The 21403-nt window shown below is 43.2% G+C and overlaps 1 protein-coding gene across 3 annotated transcripts in view; it reads right to left on the reverse strand.

The window, feature by feature from the left end:
- LOC120540460 (FERM domain-containing protein 4B-like) overlaps nt 1-21403 on the reverse strand; it is a 143508-nt gene that overhangs the window by 77342 nt on the left and 44763 nt on the right. Inside the window, exons 1-3 of one of the 3 annotated variants that reach the window (XM_039771291.1) lie at nt 13573-13783; nt 7347-7412; nt 6926-7020 (exon numbers count right to left, since the gene is read on the reverse strand). In XM_039771291.1, coding sequence (XP_039627225.1) covers nt 6926-7020; nt 7347-7412; nt 13573-13713 — 302 coding nt within the window. In that variant the 5' untranslated portion in view covers nt 13714-13783. Of the gene's footprint in view, nt 1-6925; nt 7021-7346; nt 7413-13572; nt 13785-21403 lie in introns of those variants that run through there. The other 2 variants (XM_039771292.1, XM_039771293.1) reach the window with 2 other exon arrangements.

Below are 21403 nucleotides of genomic sequence, written 5' to 3' on the forward strand. Positions count from 1 at the left end.
ACATCATCAGATTTTCACTCAAGTCCTAAAAGTAGATAAAGAGAAACCAGTTAAACAAATGAGACAAAATTATACTTGGTCACTTATTCATTGAGGAAAATGATCGAATATGACATATTTGTGAGTGGCAAAAGTATGTGAACCTCACGGATTAGCAGTTAGTTTGAAGATGAAATTCAAGTCAATGGGATGCCAATCAGGTGTGAGTGGGCACCCTGTGTTATTTCAAGAATAGGATCTATCAAAGTCTGCTCTTCACAACACATGTTTGTGGAAGTGTATCATGGCACGAACAAAGGAGATTTCTGAGGACCTCACAAAAAGAGTTGTTGATGATTATCAGGCTGGAAAAGGTTACCAAACCATCTGTAAAGAGTTTGGACTCCACCAATCCACAGTCAGACCGATTGTGTACAAATGGAGGAAATGCAAGACCATTGTTACCCTCCCCAGGAGTGGTCGACCAACAAAGATCACTTCAAGAGCAAGACGCACGTGTAAGTCAGCGAGGTCACAAAGGACCCCAGGGTAACTTCTAAGCAACTGAAGGCCTCTCTCACATTGGCTAATGTTCATGTTCATGAGTCCACCATCAGGAGAACACTGAACAACAATGGTGTGCATGGCAGGGTTGCAAGGAGAAAGCCACTGCTCTCCAAAAAACATTGCTGCCCGTCAGCAGTTTGCTAAAGATCACGTGGACAAACCAGAAGGCTATTGGAAGAATGTTTTGTGGACGGATGAGACCAAAATAGAACTTTTTGGTTTAAATGAAAAGCGTTATGGTTGGAGAAAGGAAAACACTGCATTCCAGCATAAGAACCTTATCCCATCTGTGAAACATGATGGTGGTGGTATCAGGGTTTGGGCCTGTTTTGCTTCATCTGGGCCAGGATGGCTTGCCTTCATTGATGGAACAATGAATTCTGAATTATATCAGAGAATTCTAAAGGAAAATGTCAGGACATCTGTCCATGAACTGAATCTCAAGAGAAGGTGGGTCATGCAGCAAGACAACGACCCTAAGCACACAAGTCGTTCTACCAAAGAATGGTTAAAGAAGAATAAAGTGAATGTTCTGGAATGGCCAAGTCAAAGTCCTGACCTTAATCCAATCGAAATGTTGTGGAAGGACCTGAAGAGAGCAGTTCATGTGAGGAAACCCACCAACATCCCAGAGTTGAAGCTGTTCTGTACGGAGGAATGGGCGAAAACTCCTCCAAGCCGGTGTGCAGGAATGATCAGAAGTTACTGGAAATGTTTAGTTGAAGTTATTGGGGGTCACAGCAGATACTGAAAGCAAAGGTTCACATACTTTTGCCACTCACAAATATGTAATATTCGATCATTTTCCTCAATAAATAAATGACCAAGTATAATATTTTTGTCTCATTTGTTTAACTGGTTTCTCTTTATCTACTTTTAGGACTTGAGTGAAAATCTGATGATGTTTTAGGTCATATTTATGCAGAAATCTAGAAAATTCTAAAGGGTTCACAAACCTTTAAGCACCACTGCATGTATGACTGCAGATATGTATAATGTTCCGTCACAGTATATAATGTTCTTAAATTTACTAAATAAAAGTAGGGCTGCATTTCAAAATAAGACAAAATACATACAATGTGAAAATTGTGCATGTTTAAATAAAGTGCTTAACTTCAGAAAAATAAAATAAATGGAGAAAAAGCTTGAATTTCCTCTTTTCTGTTTCACATCTTGACTCAACAGTCTCAACCAATTTTACAGATAATAAACCTCAACACATCTTAACACTTAAACAGTTTTAAATGCTCACTTTCCTCCCCTCTTATATTCATCGCCCCACCTTATTGCTCAGTGAGAGAATTGAGCTCTAGCTTATCCTGCCAGGATTTTAAACCTGGCCTTGAATGGAGTCAGAGCCGTTCTCATAGACATGTGGAGGTGTTCAATGGTGAGCCTGGGACGATATTTAGTTTTGATTATGTTCATTGTGGAGAAAGCTGCCTCGCAGTTGTGTGTGGAGTCAAACATGGTCAAGACATGTATCGCTAGCTTTCTTTTTCTTTCTACCGTCTCTCTTCCTTGCCTCTACCTCTCTCATCTGTCTGCACTGTAAAGTAAAGTAAAGCAAAGTTCACCACCTAGAATCTGGATGTATACTGTGGTGTACTGTATACTATACACCATCACAAATGCGTATCCGAAAATCCGAGCACATCACACCAGTCTTAGCGTCACTACACTGGTTACCCGTGACATTTAGAATTGACTTTAAAATACTGCTTATGGTTTACAAAGCCTTAAAAAATCTCGCTCCATCTTATATTTCGGAATGCTTTTCACCTTAGGCTCCAAATCGTAACCTTAGATCTTCAAATGAGTGTCTGCTTAGAATTCCAAGAACTAAACTTAAAAGAAGTGGTGAGTCGGCCTCCTGCTGTTATGCACCTAAAATTTGGAAAAGCTTACCGATAGAAATTCACCAGGCTAATACGGTGGAGCATTTAAAACACTGCTGAAAACAAGTTACTTTAACATGGCTTTCTCAGAGCTTCATTTTAGTGTAACCCTGATATTCTGCATAAGCATTTAATTATCAATTTTTTTTCGTGGCTCCAAAATCCGCACTAACCCCTATTTTCTCTGCTGTTCTCTTCACGGTTTTCTGTGGTGGCGATCAGCACCGCAACCACCTGATCAAAGCACCGTGCAGTCGGTACATCGATGGATTGAAGGCCAGATGTTCACATGACCATCATCATCATCATCAAATTCTTCCACATGAAGCCTGAAAACCACGAGGACTGATTGAGATCATTTATGGTAGGTAGAATGCCCACTGGTGGTCTTGTGGCCTTGGAACCCCTGCAGATTTTGTTTTATTTTTTTCTCCAGTCGTCTGGAGTTTTTTTTAAGTCCTCCCTGGCCACGGGACCTTACTTTATTCTTTGTTAATTAGTGTTGCCTAATTTTATTTTTCTTGTAAAGCACTTTGGGCTCCATCATTTGTATGGAAACATGCTATAGAAATAAATGTTGTTGTTGTTGTATGGGATTATTTAGTCGTTACACTTATGCTAAGGAAGACAGACGTTTTGAGGCATGGTAGTAATATGTGGCATGACAACTTGTTACATGTTTGATTACCAGAAGCAAGTAAGAATTTCCTGTACTCGGTACATGTGACAACACACTGACCCCAAGAAGTTATGTTTAGTGAGTTCTGGTAAAAGACGGGTACTCCGGTTTCCTCCCGTGAGGATCATGGAGAATCCACTGCATCCACTGAACAGGATCATCTCCAGACAGAGGAGCAGCTTCAGAGACAGACTGTTGTCACCGTCCTGCTCCACTGACAGACTGAGGAGACCCCACACTATGCGACTCTTCAATTCCACCCAGGGGGGTAAACGTTAACATTATACAAAGTTATTGTCTGTTATACCTGCATTGTTATTACTCTTTAATTTAATATTGTTTTTTATCAGTATGCTGCTGCTGGAGTATGGGAATTTTCCCTTGGGATTAATAAAGTATCTATCTATCTATCTATCTATCTAATATTAGCGAACAGTAGACTGTCACAGCATGGCCACTAGCTGTGTAGTGCAACATCTCCAGTGACTCAATCATAACATTTTGCAATAAGCCTTCACCAAAATCATTTTTTCACAAGTTGTACATTGGACCCCCTTGTTGTTTTTGAGAGTTGATAACCAATGAGTGCTCAGCCACAGATACAGTGCAGACAGCGTGTCAGGCAAGGAAAGAAGAAAAGTGGAGGGACTTGTCAGTCCAGTGCCTCCTGTTTGTCCATTTCCATTTTCCCTGTGGTGTCCCTTGCCATGAAGGGAGGGTGGAGTAGAAGGACAAGAATGAAGTGGCATCCTGAACAGGTGGGAAGCTGATCCCTTGCTAGAAAGAAAGGCCAGAGTAATGAATGGACCAGGAGAGTTAGCCTTTTCAGAGGATATACCCCCGCTCCGACACACTAGATAGCAGCCTTCTCGTGTCGCTGCTCCCAATTTCCAGTCCATGGAGCATGCTGGGAATTATAGTCCCATGGAACAACTCTGCTGTGTGCTATGGGTGCCGCCAGGGGGAGCTAAAGGGATGAAGTATCCCTATTTATCAAAAAGCAAGTATTTCCAGGATCAGGTTTAAAAAGAGCCACTCTGCCTTGCCTAAGGAACTTCAACTTGGGGGCAGTGGGCAATATTTGTGCGGAGTAGGGAGGAAGAGGAGAAAGAGGAAGGGTTCACTGTCCCTCTGTGCACTGTGCTGTGTGGAACAATTCTAGAGAACCTGAAAAATACTCGGAAGAAATGAAATCATTGTATTAGTACACATCACTATGTTCATATCAGTAGTGTCCAGTATTTGGGACCCTGTGACGTCCCCTGTCTTCCACACTGGGAAACATTTGTAAAGCCACCAGTTTGATCAGAGGGGACTGGGCGGTCTCTTGGTCTGGAATCCCTACAGATTTTTTTTTTTTTCTCCAGCCTTTGGAGTTTTTTTTTTGTTTTTTCTGTTCACCCTGGCCATCGGACCTTACTTATTCTATGTTAATTAATGTTGACTTATTTTTATTTTCTTATTGTGTCTTCTATTTTTCTATTCTTCATTTTGTAAAGCACTTTGAGCTACATTTTTTTGTATGAAAATGTCCTATATAAATAAATGTTGTTGTTGTTGATCAGGTGGCATGTTAGCTGGCTATCAACTCCCCAAAAATCTGCTCCTTGCCTTTTATCACTGTTCCATCGAGGGTGTGCTCAGGTACGGATGGTGTGTGCGGTATGGCATCTGCACTTCCTCAGAAAGGAGAGCGCTCCACAGGGTCGTCAGGACAGCGGAAAGAACAATTGGTTGTACCTCCTCACTCTGGAACAAATCTACACCTCCCAATGCCGCAAAAAAGCAATAGACATGTCACAGGATTCATCACATCCCGGTCATTGCCTCTTGCAGCTTTTGCCATCGGGCAAGAGATAATACAGAGCAATGAAAACCAGGATATACCGCCTTAAAAACAGCAATCACGGCCCTGAACTCAGAATAAAACTGCTCCATATCATTCTCTAAATGTACAATAAAGACTTTAAGTCAACCAATGCAATTCGTACATTTAACCAGTGCAATCTGTATATATAACGAGTGCAATATGTATATTTTGTAAAGTATTTTTATTGCTATTCAGTTTGTTCTTATTTTCTCTCTTCTTGTCTTTTTAACTCTTATCCTTCACACTGAGTCGACTGCACCTTTAATTTCATTGTTCCTTTGCAAAAGTGACAATGACAATAAAGATTGATCTATCTATCCATCCATTCATTAATTATCCAACCCGCTATTTCCTATCTACAGGGTCACGGGAGCCAATCCCAGCCAACACTAGGCGCAAGGCAGGAACAAACACTGGGCAGGGTGCCAGCCCACCGCAGTCTGTCTATTTATCTAGTGCCTTTCATATCTATCTATCTATCCATCCAGTATCCAACCTGCTATATCCTATCTACAGGGTCACGGGGGTCTTCTGGAGCCAATCCCAGCCAACACAGGGCCTAAGGCAGGAACAAACACTGGGTAGGGTGCCAGCCCACCACAGGGTACACACACACCAAGCACACAGCAGGGACAAATTAAAATTGCCAGTGCACCTAACCTGCATGTCTTTGGACTGTGGGAGGAAACCCACGCAGACACGCACGGGGAGAACATGAAAACTCCACGCAAGGAGGACCAAGTACAGGAATCCATCTGTTAAATCATCCATCCAGTATCCAACCCGTTATATCCTATCTACAGGGTCATGGGGGTCTGCTGGAGCCAATCCCAGCCAACACAGGGCGCAAGGCAGGAAATAAACCCCGGGCAGGGTTCCAGCTCACCGCACTCTATCTATCTATCTATCTATCTATCTATCTATCTATAGTACCTATCTAAACACATGGAGCTTGTGATACTTTAGAAATCTAAAACTGTGGTGAGAAGTCATTAAGGAGTTTTATAATCCATCACTCCCTGCAATTCTTAGTCATATAAGCAGACATCCTGAAGGCAACGAGATCCAACAACTGAAATTGAGAAGTGCGGCAAGCTCTCCGAATGAAAGTGGTGTAGTGTGACAGCCATCTCATGGCCTTTCTTGGATTTCCTTGTGCTATTCTCTGTTGCCGGAACAGAAGGTTGCAGGATGTTGTTTTAAGTTTGGTGTGAACGTCACAATTTCACTTTTTTTTTATGGATCATTCTGATTGGAACACAGCCGTTCACACAGTATATCAGAGGACCTGACTGACTAAATGGCAGAGCCGATGAATAAACGCCAATCGCTCTCCTAATGACATCAATTTCTCAGAGCCACTTAATGAAATTCAGGATTATAGGAGCCAGTGCCTCGACACCACCGGGGCAAGGCATGAATCAGGCCTGGATGAGGCTTGGGCCTGGCATGCACACACCCTGACAGAGGACTGACTTAGCACTATCCGTTAAATGAAGATGCACGTCTATGGGAATGCTGGAGTACCCACTGGAAAACACACGTAGACATGGAGAGCGTATGCAAATTCCACACGGGCCACTGCGCCTCAAAATGGCCCACCTTACAGATGTAAACAGAGTCAAAAAGTTCAGGATAAATGAACCTGCTAAACATATACATGTAAATATTAAACCATCAAGGAAATCGGAAAAGTCTCTCTGTCTAGCCGGTTTAGGCAGTAAAACAAGTGGCAGTGGATAAGCTGTCTTATGACTCAAATGGTAATAAACTGGAGGCTGATGGAAAAATGAAATCAGAGTTTCTCTTGGCACTGACGAATTCCAGCCCGAAAGTGAGAGGACATGGACGGGTAAATGGAAGCGAGGAACAGTCAGCTCCCCACAGACTGCACTACCAGAACAACTCTGGCCGGTTGGCTCCCCTACTCACTAGTTGTCGATGAAGGTTATTCCAAAGTACTCCTTCTCTTTCAAGTTGAAGTGAGACGACACCAAGTCGAGCAGCTCTCGGGACAGCAGCTTGGGCTGGGGAAGAGAAGACAGGGAAGTTAGAAAGTCACAGGGCGCCATCAACTGCCCTTTATCTGTGGCTGCCTTTTGAAATACATTTTTGGTCTGCCACTCTGTCACGGATGGCCCAAACACTCTCAGTGGCAGAACTAAGTTTAGAAAAAGATCAGATCTTGATGGGTAGCAACCCCCTTGCTGAGGTACTCTGCAGCTGAATCCAAAGCCACTAAACGGTTGCCACCATTTGGGTCCGAGGATTCAAAAGCAGATACGTCTTTACAACATCAAAGATCAAAAAAAATTAAAAACACACACACACACACACACACACAAAAGCCCACCTGAACTAAGAGCTCCAGCTTCCGCCCGTCCAGCAGATGAACCTGGCATAGTCTTCCTTCCGTCATCTGGAACACATTCAATTATGCCAACGTTAGTTAACAAGGTGATAAATCAAATCTCGGCCTGGTGAAATCCATAGGAGAGTTGGTGACATTGATGGTCTTCATATACTGAGAAGATGAGAGGCAGAGAAAATGAACAAAACTGAACAGCTGTTCAAGCAGGCAAGGGGCTTTAGAGCAGATGGCAGAATTTTTGTTTTTTATGCAGCTGTCTTATGTTGTACATGACAAGGTCTCTTAATTAAAATAATTACACTATGACAGGTAATATTACAGCAGATACAGATGGCACAGCATTCACAAGCCTACTTCATCCAGGGATTGTGGGTGGTCAGATCCTGTCCTGGCAGCATGAGGTTACAAGGCCAAGTGTTGGTTGGGAAGCCTGCCCATCAAAGGGTAGCTTTATGCACACGGCCCTTCTCACTTATGTGGGGCCAATTTACAGTTGCCAATCAACCTGCAGCAGGTGAAATAGGGAATCCACATAATTGGGAGCCAGGGATTCCCGGACATTTTTCATTCCCGCATTTACAACTGCTGCAATTCCGGGAAACCGGGAACGGCCAAGCTTGTATATATAGTGTGTAAAAGTGTAAAACTCAATCAAGAAATAACAGAGTTATAGTTGAAAATAATTAAGTGGCGCGGTTTATTGGCCCACAGTGTAGTGTGTTGCTGATTAATTCAGTCAACAACAGACCAGCAGCAGTCGTCAGTCTCCCGGCTCCCACTAAGACTGAGCACAGTGGACTGGGAGGATTCTGCACTCTGCAGCTCACGAATGCCGGGACGGGGCTGACTTCATTGAAGTCTGTCAGACAACAGCTTTGAACAGCAACTTGAAATTGCTACAGTATGTGTCAGTCTGTTGCATCCGCATTAGCCGTGCCAACAAACTTGCCATCACAGAATGATGACAAGAAACTGGATGCATCAGTAAAAGCTGAAATGGCGGTGTTTCAGAGCAATGGCAAGTGCGGGTGTTGTTTAGAACAAGTGCATCAGTATCTGATCTCAGTGGAGGCAGAGCGTGCTTTCTCAGCGGCTGGCGTACTCTGCACGAATGTGTGCTCTTGCCTGGATGCCCGCACGCTGGACACGTTGTGCTTATTACCGCAACTAACTAGATACTTATATGAGAGCATGAACTGCTTGTAGTTAAGGTCAGTCTTTTATTGGTGTCAACATATTGCAGCAGATTTATTAAAAATAAGTGTCGGTCGTTCTAAAACTGTTCACATGTGAGATGCCCGTGCACTGTGTCATCCCCGGGTGCCCGGGATTCCCGAATTCCTGAGAATGGATAAACCCGTCCGGGAATGGATTCCCTAATGTGGAAGAGGGGTCCACGCAGGCATGCACATGGACAGTGACCAGGCCAGAATTCTTACACATAACTGTTGTGCCACCATGCAAAACATGAAATATACCATCAGTAAAATAAATACATTAACTAATAATCACAGTTGGAGTCATACAGTGGCACAGTGGTTAGTGATACTACCTCACGGCTCCAAGGACACGGGTTCAATTCCTGGCCTGGTCACCCTCTGTGTGGATTTTGCACATTCTGCATGTGTCACACCCTGCGGTGGCTGGCACCCTGCCCGGGGTTTGTTTCCTGCCTTGCGCCCTGTGTTGGCTGGGATTGGCTCCAGCAGACCCCCGTGAGTGGGATGGATAATGGATGGGATGGATGGATGTATGTGTCAGCATGGCTTTCTGCAGAGACTCTGAATCCCTCATGCATGTTAGTTGAACCTTAAATCGGGTGAATTGGTTTGTATGTCTACTATTACAAAGGATAGGTTCCTGCATATCGTCCAGTGCCGGAGTTTATAAGGCCAAGGTCCCTTATTGTCACATGTACAATGTACAGTGAAATTCGTACTTGCGTAATGTTCCTTGCAGACACAATAAGCAACATAAAACATCAGGAAGAAAAAACAAACTTAAATCTAATTTTGATAATAATAATAATAATAATAGTAAATAAGACTGAGCATGACACTACATATAAGACAACCTTAGAAGTTCTGGCACTTCATTCACTTGGTTGATTACAGACAGTTTATCACATATGACAGCTGGGCAGCCATATTACCTGTGGGTGGAAACCGTTCCTAAATCTCACAGTTCTGCTGTTAGTAGTTCCATAGCAAAGAAAATGGAGAAAAATGTCCACACTGGGTGACTGGGGTCCTTTATGATTTGTTTTGCCTTTGCCAGACAGCACTTGGCAAAAATGACCTGCAGAGATGATATGTGTGTGCCAATGAAGATCTGTGCTGTCCTCACCAGCCTCTGCAATGCCTAGCAGTTCTTAGCTAAACCAATGCCATACCAGCACACCATGCAGCCGGTCAGGACGGGCTCTACAGTACATTTCTAAAAGCCGATGAGGGCTGCTCGAGACCTTTGGGCCTTCCTCACATACCCGAGCGTTTTTGGTGGCCACTGTAGCGTGTTTTGTCTGCCTGAGATCACTGGTGATGGTAACCCCCAGGAATTTAAAACGGATGACGCTTTCCACAGCCACAACCCAAACATAAATTGGGGGTCTCACGTACCTGCTGCTTCCTGAAATCAGTGATCATCTCCTTAGTCTTGCTGACTCACAGAGAGAGGCGATGGTCCTGACATTAACTCCTAAAACTGGCCTCATGTGTGAGTGAGGCTGTGTGATTAAGTGTACCATGAAATGGACTGGCAGTCCATCAAGGATGAGTTCCTACGTTTTTGCTTGATGCTGATGCTGGGATACCCTTGCAGAAATATACAGGTTCAGAAAATGGATGTACAGTCATGTGAAAAAGTAAGTACACCCCATGAAATGTTCTTTTCTTTTTAAACATATGTGGATGTACCAAGATTTGATCTTCATTTAAACAGTATCTTGATATAACAAACATCATAACACATTTACATTTTGTAATCCGCTGCATAATTTAAACAGACATGAATGCAAATTTCACATTAGGAAAAAGTAAGTCCACCCCTATATTTTGTCACTACCTCAAATGTCTAAACTTAACATCAGGTGGAAATCTAGAGAACATCATCAGAGGGGGCTTTGTCTCAAGCTATCTTATTTAAACCTCACACACTGAGCTTGGTTTGCTCTTTGTTGTTGAAGTGTGTGTTCTCACTGTGCCAAGATCAAAAGGCCTTCAGAAAGAAGGCTGGAGATTCCTATAAGTTGGAGAAGTGATTTGAAACAATTGGAAAACAACCATTCCACTGTCCTGAAGATCATCTACAAGTGGAGAATATTTCAAGCAGCTGCCAAATTGTCCATGCCAGGCCATCTAATCAAGTTCAGGTGGAAAGCAGAATGCAAAATGCTGACAGGAATCTCCAGGAACTTCAGAATTTCACTGCACGACCTCCAGGTTGCTCTTGCCACAAGTCTACTGTTAGAAAGGGGCCACACAAATTAGATGTACAAGTACATGGCAGGTGTGCCAGCAGGAAACTTATGATGCCCAGAAAGAACATCAGGGCAGAATTGAAAGTTTGCCAGCAAACATCTAGGCAAAGACCAGGACTTTTGGAACAATGTGACCTGGGCAGATGAGGCAAAGGTAAAGTTATGTGACTATAGTACCCGAAGATATGTTTGGTGAAAAACAAAGACATCATTCCAATAGAAAAACCTGGCAATAACTGTAAAGCATGGAGTGGAAATTTTCTGGTTTGAGGCTGCCTTGCTTCATCAGGGCCTGGGCAGTTCACCATCACTGGTTCCACTGTGAATTTTTCCTTTTACCAGAGGGTGTTTGAGAATAACATGAGATCACTTGTCAGAACATTGAAGCTCCAACGAAAAGTGGACCTTTCACATACCACTAAATCCAGAGAGGAATGGCTGAAAGGAAAGAAATGGAGGGTCCTGGAATGGCCATATCAAAGCCCGGATCTGAATCCCATTGAGATGCTCCGGGGGGATTTGAAACAGGTTGTTCATGTGAGACACCCCTCAAACATTGTATGGATGCAAGAATTCTGCATGGAAAAGTGAGAAAAGCTTTCTTCTAGTCAATGTCAGAGATGGCCAGACAGTTCTAGGAAAAAATGTCGACTTGAGGAGGTAAGACCAGCTGTTACAGCCAAGGTGGGGCTTAACGTTTTCCAAAGACAGAAATGACATACTGTATCTGTTAAGTTTTTCATTGAATAAATTACTGCAGAGTCCATTTTTTTATTACATCACCTATTAATAAAGATATTGTTTAAATGAAGATCAAATCTTCATATGTTCACATACTGCATGTTGAAAACGTAAAAAAAAAAAATGTAATGGGGTGTACTTACTTTTCCACATGACTGTATGTAACGATTATAATCAGTACGCACTATGATCATGGTTGTGATTATTATTGTTATAGTAAAACTAGGGGGTTCCCCCCTGCTTGCTTCACTCCTCAACCACCCCGGCCTGCACTATGTGCCAGCCACTTCACGTGTCTGCCGCTCGCGTTGTGAAGACGGGGGCTGAACGCACCCCAAGGAGACGCAGTTGCTCCTCCGAAACCCCCTCTTAAACGGCGATACAATGAGAAACAAACACAGTTTTTTTTTTCTACCTCCTCTTTGCTCGATCAGCTGCTGGCGTGCTGTGTGATCTGAATCTCGCATGGCGTTTCGAACATTTAAAAGCCTGTACAGCAGCTGTCTTTGTCATCTACTCTTTGTCTTTTATTTCCAGCCCCGGGTATGGCTAAATCTCTTGGCACAAAGACTCATCCCGCGGGACGTGAGTTCTTGATATTTTTTTGTTTATAATTTAAAAATGGAATAAGAATCTGAAAATCTAACAGCATCATATTAAAGTTCAATAAATTCTGAAAAGAATGATACCATACATATATACTTAGGCTTTAAAACAAGCCAGATTTAAAGCGTGACAAAAAACGTGACATAAAAATGTGATATAAAATCGTTGCAGAAAATTGCACTTTTAGGCTTAGGATTATACGTATATATAAGAAAGAGAGAGAGAGACAGTGGATAAAGTGAATTATTTAGTATTCTTTTCCAGAATCTGCACCTGCTTTTTGAGACTGGAAACTGCTTATTGGATTCATTTCCAGATTGGCACTGCAGTTGTTTATTTGACATCCATCCAGACACTCCTTCCATTACCAAAACCCATTAACTCAGTCAAAGCTCACAAATGTCTTTCACAGCACCATTTACATTTCTACACAACAGATTGCCAACACCATACAAGCTGCATGCCACCATGCTCTATGGTGGTCTATTGGTATTTCATCCATCATTTTCTTGGTGGCAGGAGAGACTGGCAGTCAGGTCGATCATCAGCAGTGAACTGACCAGATTGCCAACATCACACAAGCTGCATGCCACCATGCTCTATGGTGGTCTATTGGTATTTCATCCATCATTTTCACGGTGGCAGGAGAGACTGGCAGTCAGATCGATCATCAGCAGTGAGCTGACCGCAGACCACTTTAGGGACACATATTCTGCAACTGCTCTCCAAGGCCCAACTTTAATCTGCTCTTAAATGTAGGCTCTGAAGAGGGATACCTTGTTAAAGGAACGTGGACATTACCTGCCATTAAAAACGTGGTCTTCCCTCTCTCTTCTGCGCCATGAGGTTTTTCTACAGTACAGGCACACTAACACCCATCATCCCACATCATCGCTCACTCTTGTGGAGCAGCAAGGTGTTATAATTGTCAAAAGATCAGCATCAGCAACCATTCAGCCATCCCTGTGTTTTCTTTAGTTGTTCTTCACCTTACGATGTTCAATAGTGGCACTGGAGTCTTCTGAGGCTTGAAAGGATCCTTAAACATTACTGGGGGACTGTGATCCCAAAAATCCAGTTGTGAGGCTCATTGTGTCTCCCATCAGGAGTAAGTCAACCAGGCAGCTGTCCCACCCCCTAACACAAAACACTGTACGGGTTTAAATTAAAGACCTCAAGTTCCACCAGAAATGCATCTTTTACTGCTACATCTGGCCCTGATGCTCCCGCTACCCACCATCCACTCCACCCTCACCTTCCATCTAAGTGATATAACATCATGATGACTGCCTGAATCTGGACACCAGGATGGATAGAAGCCTCTGGTGTGATGATCCCCTAGTGCCCCAGGCCCCCTTCTCCCTCCGTTTAGGAAGGCCATACCTGGTAGATGTCTCCAATCGTCCGCCCAGGCCTCCCTCGCTCTGCATGCCATCTCCTCAGAGCTGCGATCACCATGCCACGCACAAATCGAGTCCCAGCCTGAAGCCAGTCTCCCCCACCACACCATAGACCCGAAGCCATTGCCTCTCTCCTGCCGTCAGAGCAGTGGGCTGGAGGGTCAGCTCAGAGATCGAGCCCCATGTCGAGTGCGTCCGACGACTAAAATTAGTCTGAAGGAGCGACTGCAGCCTGCCAGCGGATCTGGGACCAATTTGCCAGTTTCCTGCCTCCTCCTCCTCCTCCTCCTCCAGCACAGAGTGGAAAGTATGCTTAAACCGTTGCTCCAGGCGGCTGGCCATCATTAAGACTCACCCCTCTGGCAAGCGCTGCAAGTGTCGTCCGCAGAGTTGGCCTGCCGTTCATTACCAAGCCGTTCTCGACCAGACAGCACATTTCTACTTGGCTGAGCGCCTGCTTCTGCCACTTGCATCTCCTTCATCGCAGACTCATAAATGACACACAGGAAGTGGGGGTCTCAATGGCTTGGGCTCGTCTCTGTGTTTACCAGGAGATACGCATCTTCTTTAGCGGCTCAGACTGAATTGCCTGCACTGCTTTTCACAAATCTTAACTGTCACAAAGGTAATTAAGATTTAGCTAAGGCGTCAAAGCCCCCAATCCAAAGCTCTATCGTATAAACTCAAACAAAATCACTTGAGCAGAAGTGACCTTCAAAAGGACCTGTAAAGAGACTCAATAAGGCACACTCCATATTGTGAAGCGGGATGACCACCTTAACCAGCTACTTACCAGATTGTGTAGTGAAATGACACTTGGTTTATATTTACATTTATTTGCTTGCCAGGTGATTTTATCCAAAGCAACTTACAACAGAGGTACGCGTAACACTAACATAACATAACACTAGGTGGCAGCAGATACCAACTAAGTCAGTGGTTCTTAACCTTTCTTTGGCCTTGGGACCCAATATCCATCCATCCATCCATCCATTATCCAACCGGCTATATCCTGGCAGAGTGGTGGCTCTGAGGTTAGGGATTTGCGCTGGCAATCGGAAAGTTGCCAGTTTGAATTCGGTAAATGCCAAAAGGGACTCTGCTCTGTTGGGCCCTTAACCTTCAATTGCTCCGTCCTGGCTATGACGCTAATCTGCATCTGTAGGGAAAAACTAGGGGGTTGGTGGCAGAACTGGCACTCCAGCCACCATACAAAAACCTCTCACTGTTCCACTCCATCTGAACTGATGTGGTGCTGAGGTATCACCCATTGCATGGCTGCACTCGGGTCCTAATCTGGATCCTGAGTTAGTTTGTGATGGGTGTGGTGGGTGCGGCAATGCGCTGTATCAGTGCCTGCTCCTAACCTCTATATCATTGTCGGGCAACCGGTGCCCTGTGCCGTGGAATTTTGTAGGGGCGCCACGAAAACTTTTGTAAAATATTTAAAATTGCTAGTGTTTTTTAACTTATGGTTCATTAAAAAGATAACGTTTAAAAAAAATATTTTATGTTGGAAAAACAGATAACGGAACACTTACGGAAAGGAAGTCTAAGAAACGCGAGAGACTTCAAATGACAAGGAAATGCGCGTCTGTCTTTTGAAAATTGATCCTCGCATTCCATCTCATATGTGCTGAAAAACAATCTCAACGTTCACATTAATTAAATTTAAGATTTATCCTTTGATTCCTTTATTAATAAAATGTCTTTCAAACTTGTAAGATTAACTGTTTTTATTGGCGATTGTCCATAGATTGTGTCGTCATGACTTTATTTATGGGCAGTCAAAAATTTTTGGACTTAGTGCGCCGCAACTCGAAAAAGGTTGCCTTTCACTGCTCTATATCCTAACACAGGGTCATGGGCGTCTGCTGGAGCCAATCCCAGGGAGCAGGGCAGGAAACAAACCCCAGGCAGGGTGCCATCCCATCATAGGGTACACACACCCCCACACCAGGGACAATTTAGGATCGCCAAAGCACTGGAAACCCACGTAGACAACATGCAAACTCCACACAGGGAGGACCGGGGAAGCGAACACCCAGGTCTCCTAACTGCGAGGCAGCAGCGCTACCCACTGCGCCACCGTGCCGCCCTAGTAAAGAGAGTGCAGAAAGGAATATGTTTTAAGTTTGAATTTCGTTTCGAATTTCGGTGCCCACATCTATTGCACAAAGCGAGACGGGCTGTTCTGAAGTTGTGTGAGCTTTCTTATTTCTGGCAATTCGATGCTCAGAGTGCCTGCTGGTTTGTTGTACAAACATGCCAGAATGTTTTCTGTGAAGTCTGAAGATTTTCACTTTAGAAGGTCGACTGATTTAAAGGCTGTAAGTAGTATATTTTTTATTTCCAAATGGCTTTATAGCTGAAGGCTTCATGCTTTTGGTTGCTAGTACCTCACTGATGATAATAAGGCCAATGCTCACCGTGCTTCATCGTAAAAGTTAATCTATAACCAAGTAAGTGTGGATTATATGTCCTTTTAACATTCCTGTTTTTGTTCAGGCTTTTGGGATGAATCTTGTGAGGTTGATATGGAATTGGATGAGTCTGGAGTAGGTGATACAGTAGGGCAGGGGGTCTTGAACTCCAGGCCTGGAGGGCCGCAGTGGCTGCTGGTTTCCATTCTAACACTTTCCCTAATCAGTGACCACTTTTCACTGCTAATTAACTCCTTTATACTTCATTTTAATAGTCTTGTGTTTAAGGATTCAGTCCTCTGAACTGATTCTTTTCTTCGTTAAATGACAGCCAAACAGAAATGAGACGTGACACAGCTAAACTGGGGCTTCAAACTCCCACCAATCTCTTAATAAGAAGCCGATTCTTGCCGTTCATTAAACTCGTTCTTTAATTCCACGGCTTGTTGCTGCTCTCATTCTGCCACAGCAGACATTTCCAAAACTGACAATTTTTCGGTTTTTTGAACACCGTCAAAATGTTTTAGTGAGCCGAGAGATCAACCAGACCTTTCTTTATTTTCAGATATTGTGTGATGGGCACAGGTGAGCTGGTCACTTGTTTTGTGTCTCATTATTGTTTGGCTGCTAATTAAGGAAAGACAGACAACAAAGGGGCCTGAGTCAAGTTAATTAAAACTAAAGCAAAAGAAGTTAATTAGCAGCCAAAACTGGTCACTAATGAAGAAGATGGTTAGAATGAAAACCTGCAGCCACTGTATTTTAAGTTAAATAACAGATAATTCACAAAACACAATTCTGTGATAATTTTTAATCAACTATTAACTATTATTTAAAAATATAAAAACACATTGTTTTGAATCAAATTATTTTCACAATATTTTGACATAACATGGCGTTTAAGGGCATAACCATTCCCCATCGTAGATGGCACCAGTATGCAGAACGCACTGTGTAAGGCGCCATCTACGAACAGTGATGGCATAGGGAGGTACAGGGAGGCATTATTCATTTTTCATTAAATTTTGAAAATGGCTACAAATTTAATAATTTATGTGATAAATTCGGCCATGAAAAATTTTTGTGGTGCCCCCTTTACCCTTGAAACCCTAAGCATGTGCTTACTTTGCTTATTTGGTTAATCCAGCACTGGCTTGTGGGCACGATTGTTGGCAGTCGGCCAGACTGAGCTTTGTCGGTTACACTTGTTCTTCCCCCTTTAAATCTTTTCTACCCATTCCTAAACTTTTCGTGGAGTCGTGCTGTTTTAATTTCCGTACTGAGCAAAAATCCTTCGGTGACGTTAAGCAGGCTTCTCTCTCCCACTGCCCAAAGAAATCTCACTACACCACGTTTTTCAATGATGTTGCAATCCCGCAGTGGAGTGTCCATGTATATTTGACTTTGACTATTAAAATGGCAGAGTGCTGCGCTATTTGTGTTTGAACTTCCCATCAGCCATCGTAAATGTGCCGTATTGCGTCAGCTTCAATCTGTTGTGGTTACCGTGTGATTTTCAGACTGCCCTTACTTTTTGGATTCACCCCTGTATAATGACTGACATTAATGGGTCGTGGGGTTGTGCCACGTTTGTACCCTACAACAGACTGGTATCTCTGTTGTACCCGATGCTGCCACTCTACTCTTTAGCGTCCCATTAGAAAATAGAACAGACGAAGGAGTCAATGGCGTCAGTGGTGAGACAGCACCACCTTGTGTTCAAAAGAAATATAACACTACACTCGATCATATAAAATTTGAAAGCTTAAAATTTCAGGACTTCGGCATACTCAGTTTAGTGCCGAACATGGTGTCATACTTACTTGATTTTTCATTGCCGACTGTAAAAGTTTTCTTAATAAACACTAATACAGTAATAATAATACTGAATACAAACATCTAAAACAGCTTCAGTTTCTTTTCAGGAAGCTGAAATCCATGCTTATGGATGTTTGAAAACTCGTCAGTAACACAAATGGTCTGCCCTTGTGGCCACACACGTCCATATTTTCTACCGGTGATAGCAGCGAGTCTCACATCCTGCCTTTCTCAAGGGGCATTATTAAGCATTTTCCCTTTTTTTCCACATCATTTAAGTTCATTTTTTCCATTTTGAACTTTTTTGTAGAAATTTATAAAAATGTAATAAAAAAAATGAAATACCACATTGACACAAATATTCAAACCCATATTACTTGAAATATAAATATACCAGTAACTGCACAACGAACGAATACACTTGACTTGAGCATTCCTAGTTTTCATCGTCTTCCTCTGTACGTTGCTTCCTGAGCAGCTCTTCTTTTCTCCACCCTAGCGGCCCGCTGCTTCTCTTCTTTCGTCGGCATCTTTTCGAGTTAAAAGTCAGTATTTGTCTTGCAATTACTTAGTATGTTTTTCTTTTTTTTTTTTTTTTTTACTTAAGCTGGCACTTAAATCATTCTTGAGGCAGATTCAAGACTTAAGATATGAAGAGCTAGAGGAAGTGACCGAGAAGGTGCTAGGGAATGAGAATGGTGCCCGTACGCATGCGCTGCATGGCTGCTCTGCTGGCCGTTGCCAAGAGTTGATTCTACAATTTAAAAAAATAAAAAGAGGAATAACCTTGGAGGTCAATCATCACCCCGAAAGCGGATAGTAGATGTCACGTTGTATACGTGAACCAAATTTCAGGTCAAACGGTTCAAAAGGTTTGCGAGCTACAGGTGATTTAAAATCCCGGACAGACAAACGAACAGCCACGGTAGCGTATTACAGTATATATAAACTAGACAAATAACGGGCGCTAGAACAGTAGTGCATAAACATTAGTAGGAACAGTCTCTATTAAATGGCAAGGGACCTTGTATGTGGCTGTAATATGCGTCACTGTATTGTGTGCCTTTAATTTTCTCTCGCAGTAATACTGGTTTGTATTTCCGTAAAATGCCTGTAATTTTGTCAGACAGTAATACAGCGGAACCGAAGTAATTTCCCCCATAGGATTGTATGTGAATACAATTAATCCATTCCAGACCGTATGAACTGTATGTAAATATATATTTTTTAAGATTTTAAGCACAAATATAGTTAATAATACCATTGAATGCACATAGTAATAGTAAACTAAATGTAAAAACATTGAATAACACTAAGAAAACCTTGAACAACAGAGAAAACTAACACTGCAAGAGTTCGCGCTATAGCCTTATGACCCGCTCGCTAAAAACACCTTTTTTAAATGAGTTTTAAACACAGGGAAAAAAATGAACATTTGAAAAATCCGTAATCTAATAAACAACCAAGAAAAGTAACATTGCAACAATGCACGCGTGCGCCTGTGTGTGTGTCTGTCTCTGTCGCGGGCCTGCGCGTGCGTGTGTGTGTGTATGCGTGCGTGTCTCTCTGGTAGTGATGGGTCGTTCTTGAATGATTCGTTCATTTTGAACGAATCTTTTTTTGGCGCTTTTCCACTGCATAGTACGGTACGACACGGTTCAGTTCAGCTCACTTTTGGGGGGTTTTCCACTGGGAACAGTACCTGGTCCTTTTTTTTAGTACCACCTCAGCCGAGGTTCCAAGCGCCGAACCGACCAAACGTGACGTGTAAACTCTGCTGGTCACTGATTGGCCGGAGAAAATCGTCATTACTGCGTCACTGAACTTGCGACACGAGACACAACAGACCCGCTAGATTTTTAGCACAGCCAGCGAAGGTTCGGATGCACCATTTTGTTTTAACTAAAAATGGCTGTTTCGTGGTCTATTGAAGAAGTACAGACGTTCCTCTCGTTGGTAAAAGCATCCACATGCCGAGAATGGAGAACACCATTCCGTCGATACGCTCCATTGTTGTGTGTTTGTTTGTGGCACGTTTACGATGATGTCACGCCAGTAGAGGCGGCGCAACTATAACGACACGTGAATAATCCCGCCCACTCTAAAGCGGTACTAAACTGCAGTTGAAACGCGAACTGAGCCGAACCAAGGTGAGCTGTACTGAACCGTGCTGTGCCGTACTATGCAGTTGAAAAGCACCATTTTAATGCGACTCGGGAAGAACGAGTCGTCTCGTGGGAGTGATTCGTTCAGTCGCGCCTTTCGAGTCTTCGGGTTTTTCGAGTCGTTCGTTCATCACGTGACAGCCCCATAAGCTTAACCTATGCAGTCTGAGCCGGAAACAGAATTGAACGAAATGACTCAAAAAATGATTCGTTCATTTTGCTGAACGAGACTCAAAGGTCCGAGTCGGTAAAATGATCCGAACTTCCCATCACTAATCTCTGTGGCGGGCCTGCGTGCGTGTCTCTGTCTCTGTCTCGTGCCTGCGTGCGTGTGTGTGCGTGCGTGTCTGTCTCTCGCACGGGCCTGCGTGTCTGTCTGTCTCTCGTGCGCGCACACGCACCTGTGTGTGTCTCCCTCTCTCTCTCTCTCTCTCTGCACACACAGGGAATGCACAGAAAGAGACTGAACACGTGCCGTGTGGCCCCGCGCATGCGCACTTCACCAGAAGTCACACACACTGACAACTGGAAGCACACAGGGGTTTTATTAAAGAGGATATATATATGACTATATCAGTTGAAATCTGGCCCAGGTGCATCCTGTTCTATTGATCATCATTGAGATGTTCCTGGGCCTCGTTTGGAGTCCACCTTTGGTCAATTCAGTTGATTGGACAGAAGTAGGAAAGACACAGAGCTGTCTGTAGAAGGTCAACGTTCACTGGCAGAACCCGCGTCTGGTAAGGGCCACACAAGTCTCGCGAGGTGCCTGGTGACCTTTTGTGTCTTTTATATTACTAGGGGGCATCGCTCGCCAACCCCTGTGTTTGGTTAATCGGATATGCAATTTTAATTTTTTTTCTTTGGAATTGTTTCAATTTCATTATTTGCACTTTTACTTTAAAGCTTCATTAAAAACGATATTTTTTGGAGACACACTGACAACGCAACGTATAACTGCCCGTGAGTGAATATCGTTTCCGTTTCATAAATAATCCGACTTTTTCTCATGTTTGTCCCTGTGATTTATTGATTGTCATAGCAAAAACTATTCTAACGCTAAACATTTTAATACGAATGGCATATCACGATCTCCTTTACTGTGTAATGATATTCTCTGAATATATACATTACCTTTCTTTTTGCCTGTTAAAATCTGCATCGCTTCTCCGTGATCATCAGTATACACCTGACCGATTTGTGTATTCTTTGAAATTCAACTTGTCGTTGCTTTAACTGTTCCGGGACCACAGATTCTCATAGCGTATGGTCCATTATCGTGTAAATCCACGTTTTGTGCATTGAATGATCCGAATCCGAAAAGACTTTGTTGTCTCCTCTTTGCCTTTTATTTCTGACCTCGATTTGTCCTGCTCTTTTTTTTAATGTGCCCTCTACTGGACAGGTG

This window comes from Polypterus senegalus, chromosome 12, assembly GCF_016835505.1.
Source record: "Polypterus senegalus isolate Bchr_013 chromosome 12, ASM1683550v1, whole genome shotgun sequence".
NCBI classification, from domain to species: domain Eukaryota; kingdom Metazoa; phylum Chordata; class Cladistia; order Polypteriformes; family Polypteridae; genus Polypterus; species Polypterus senegalus.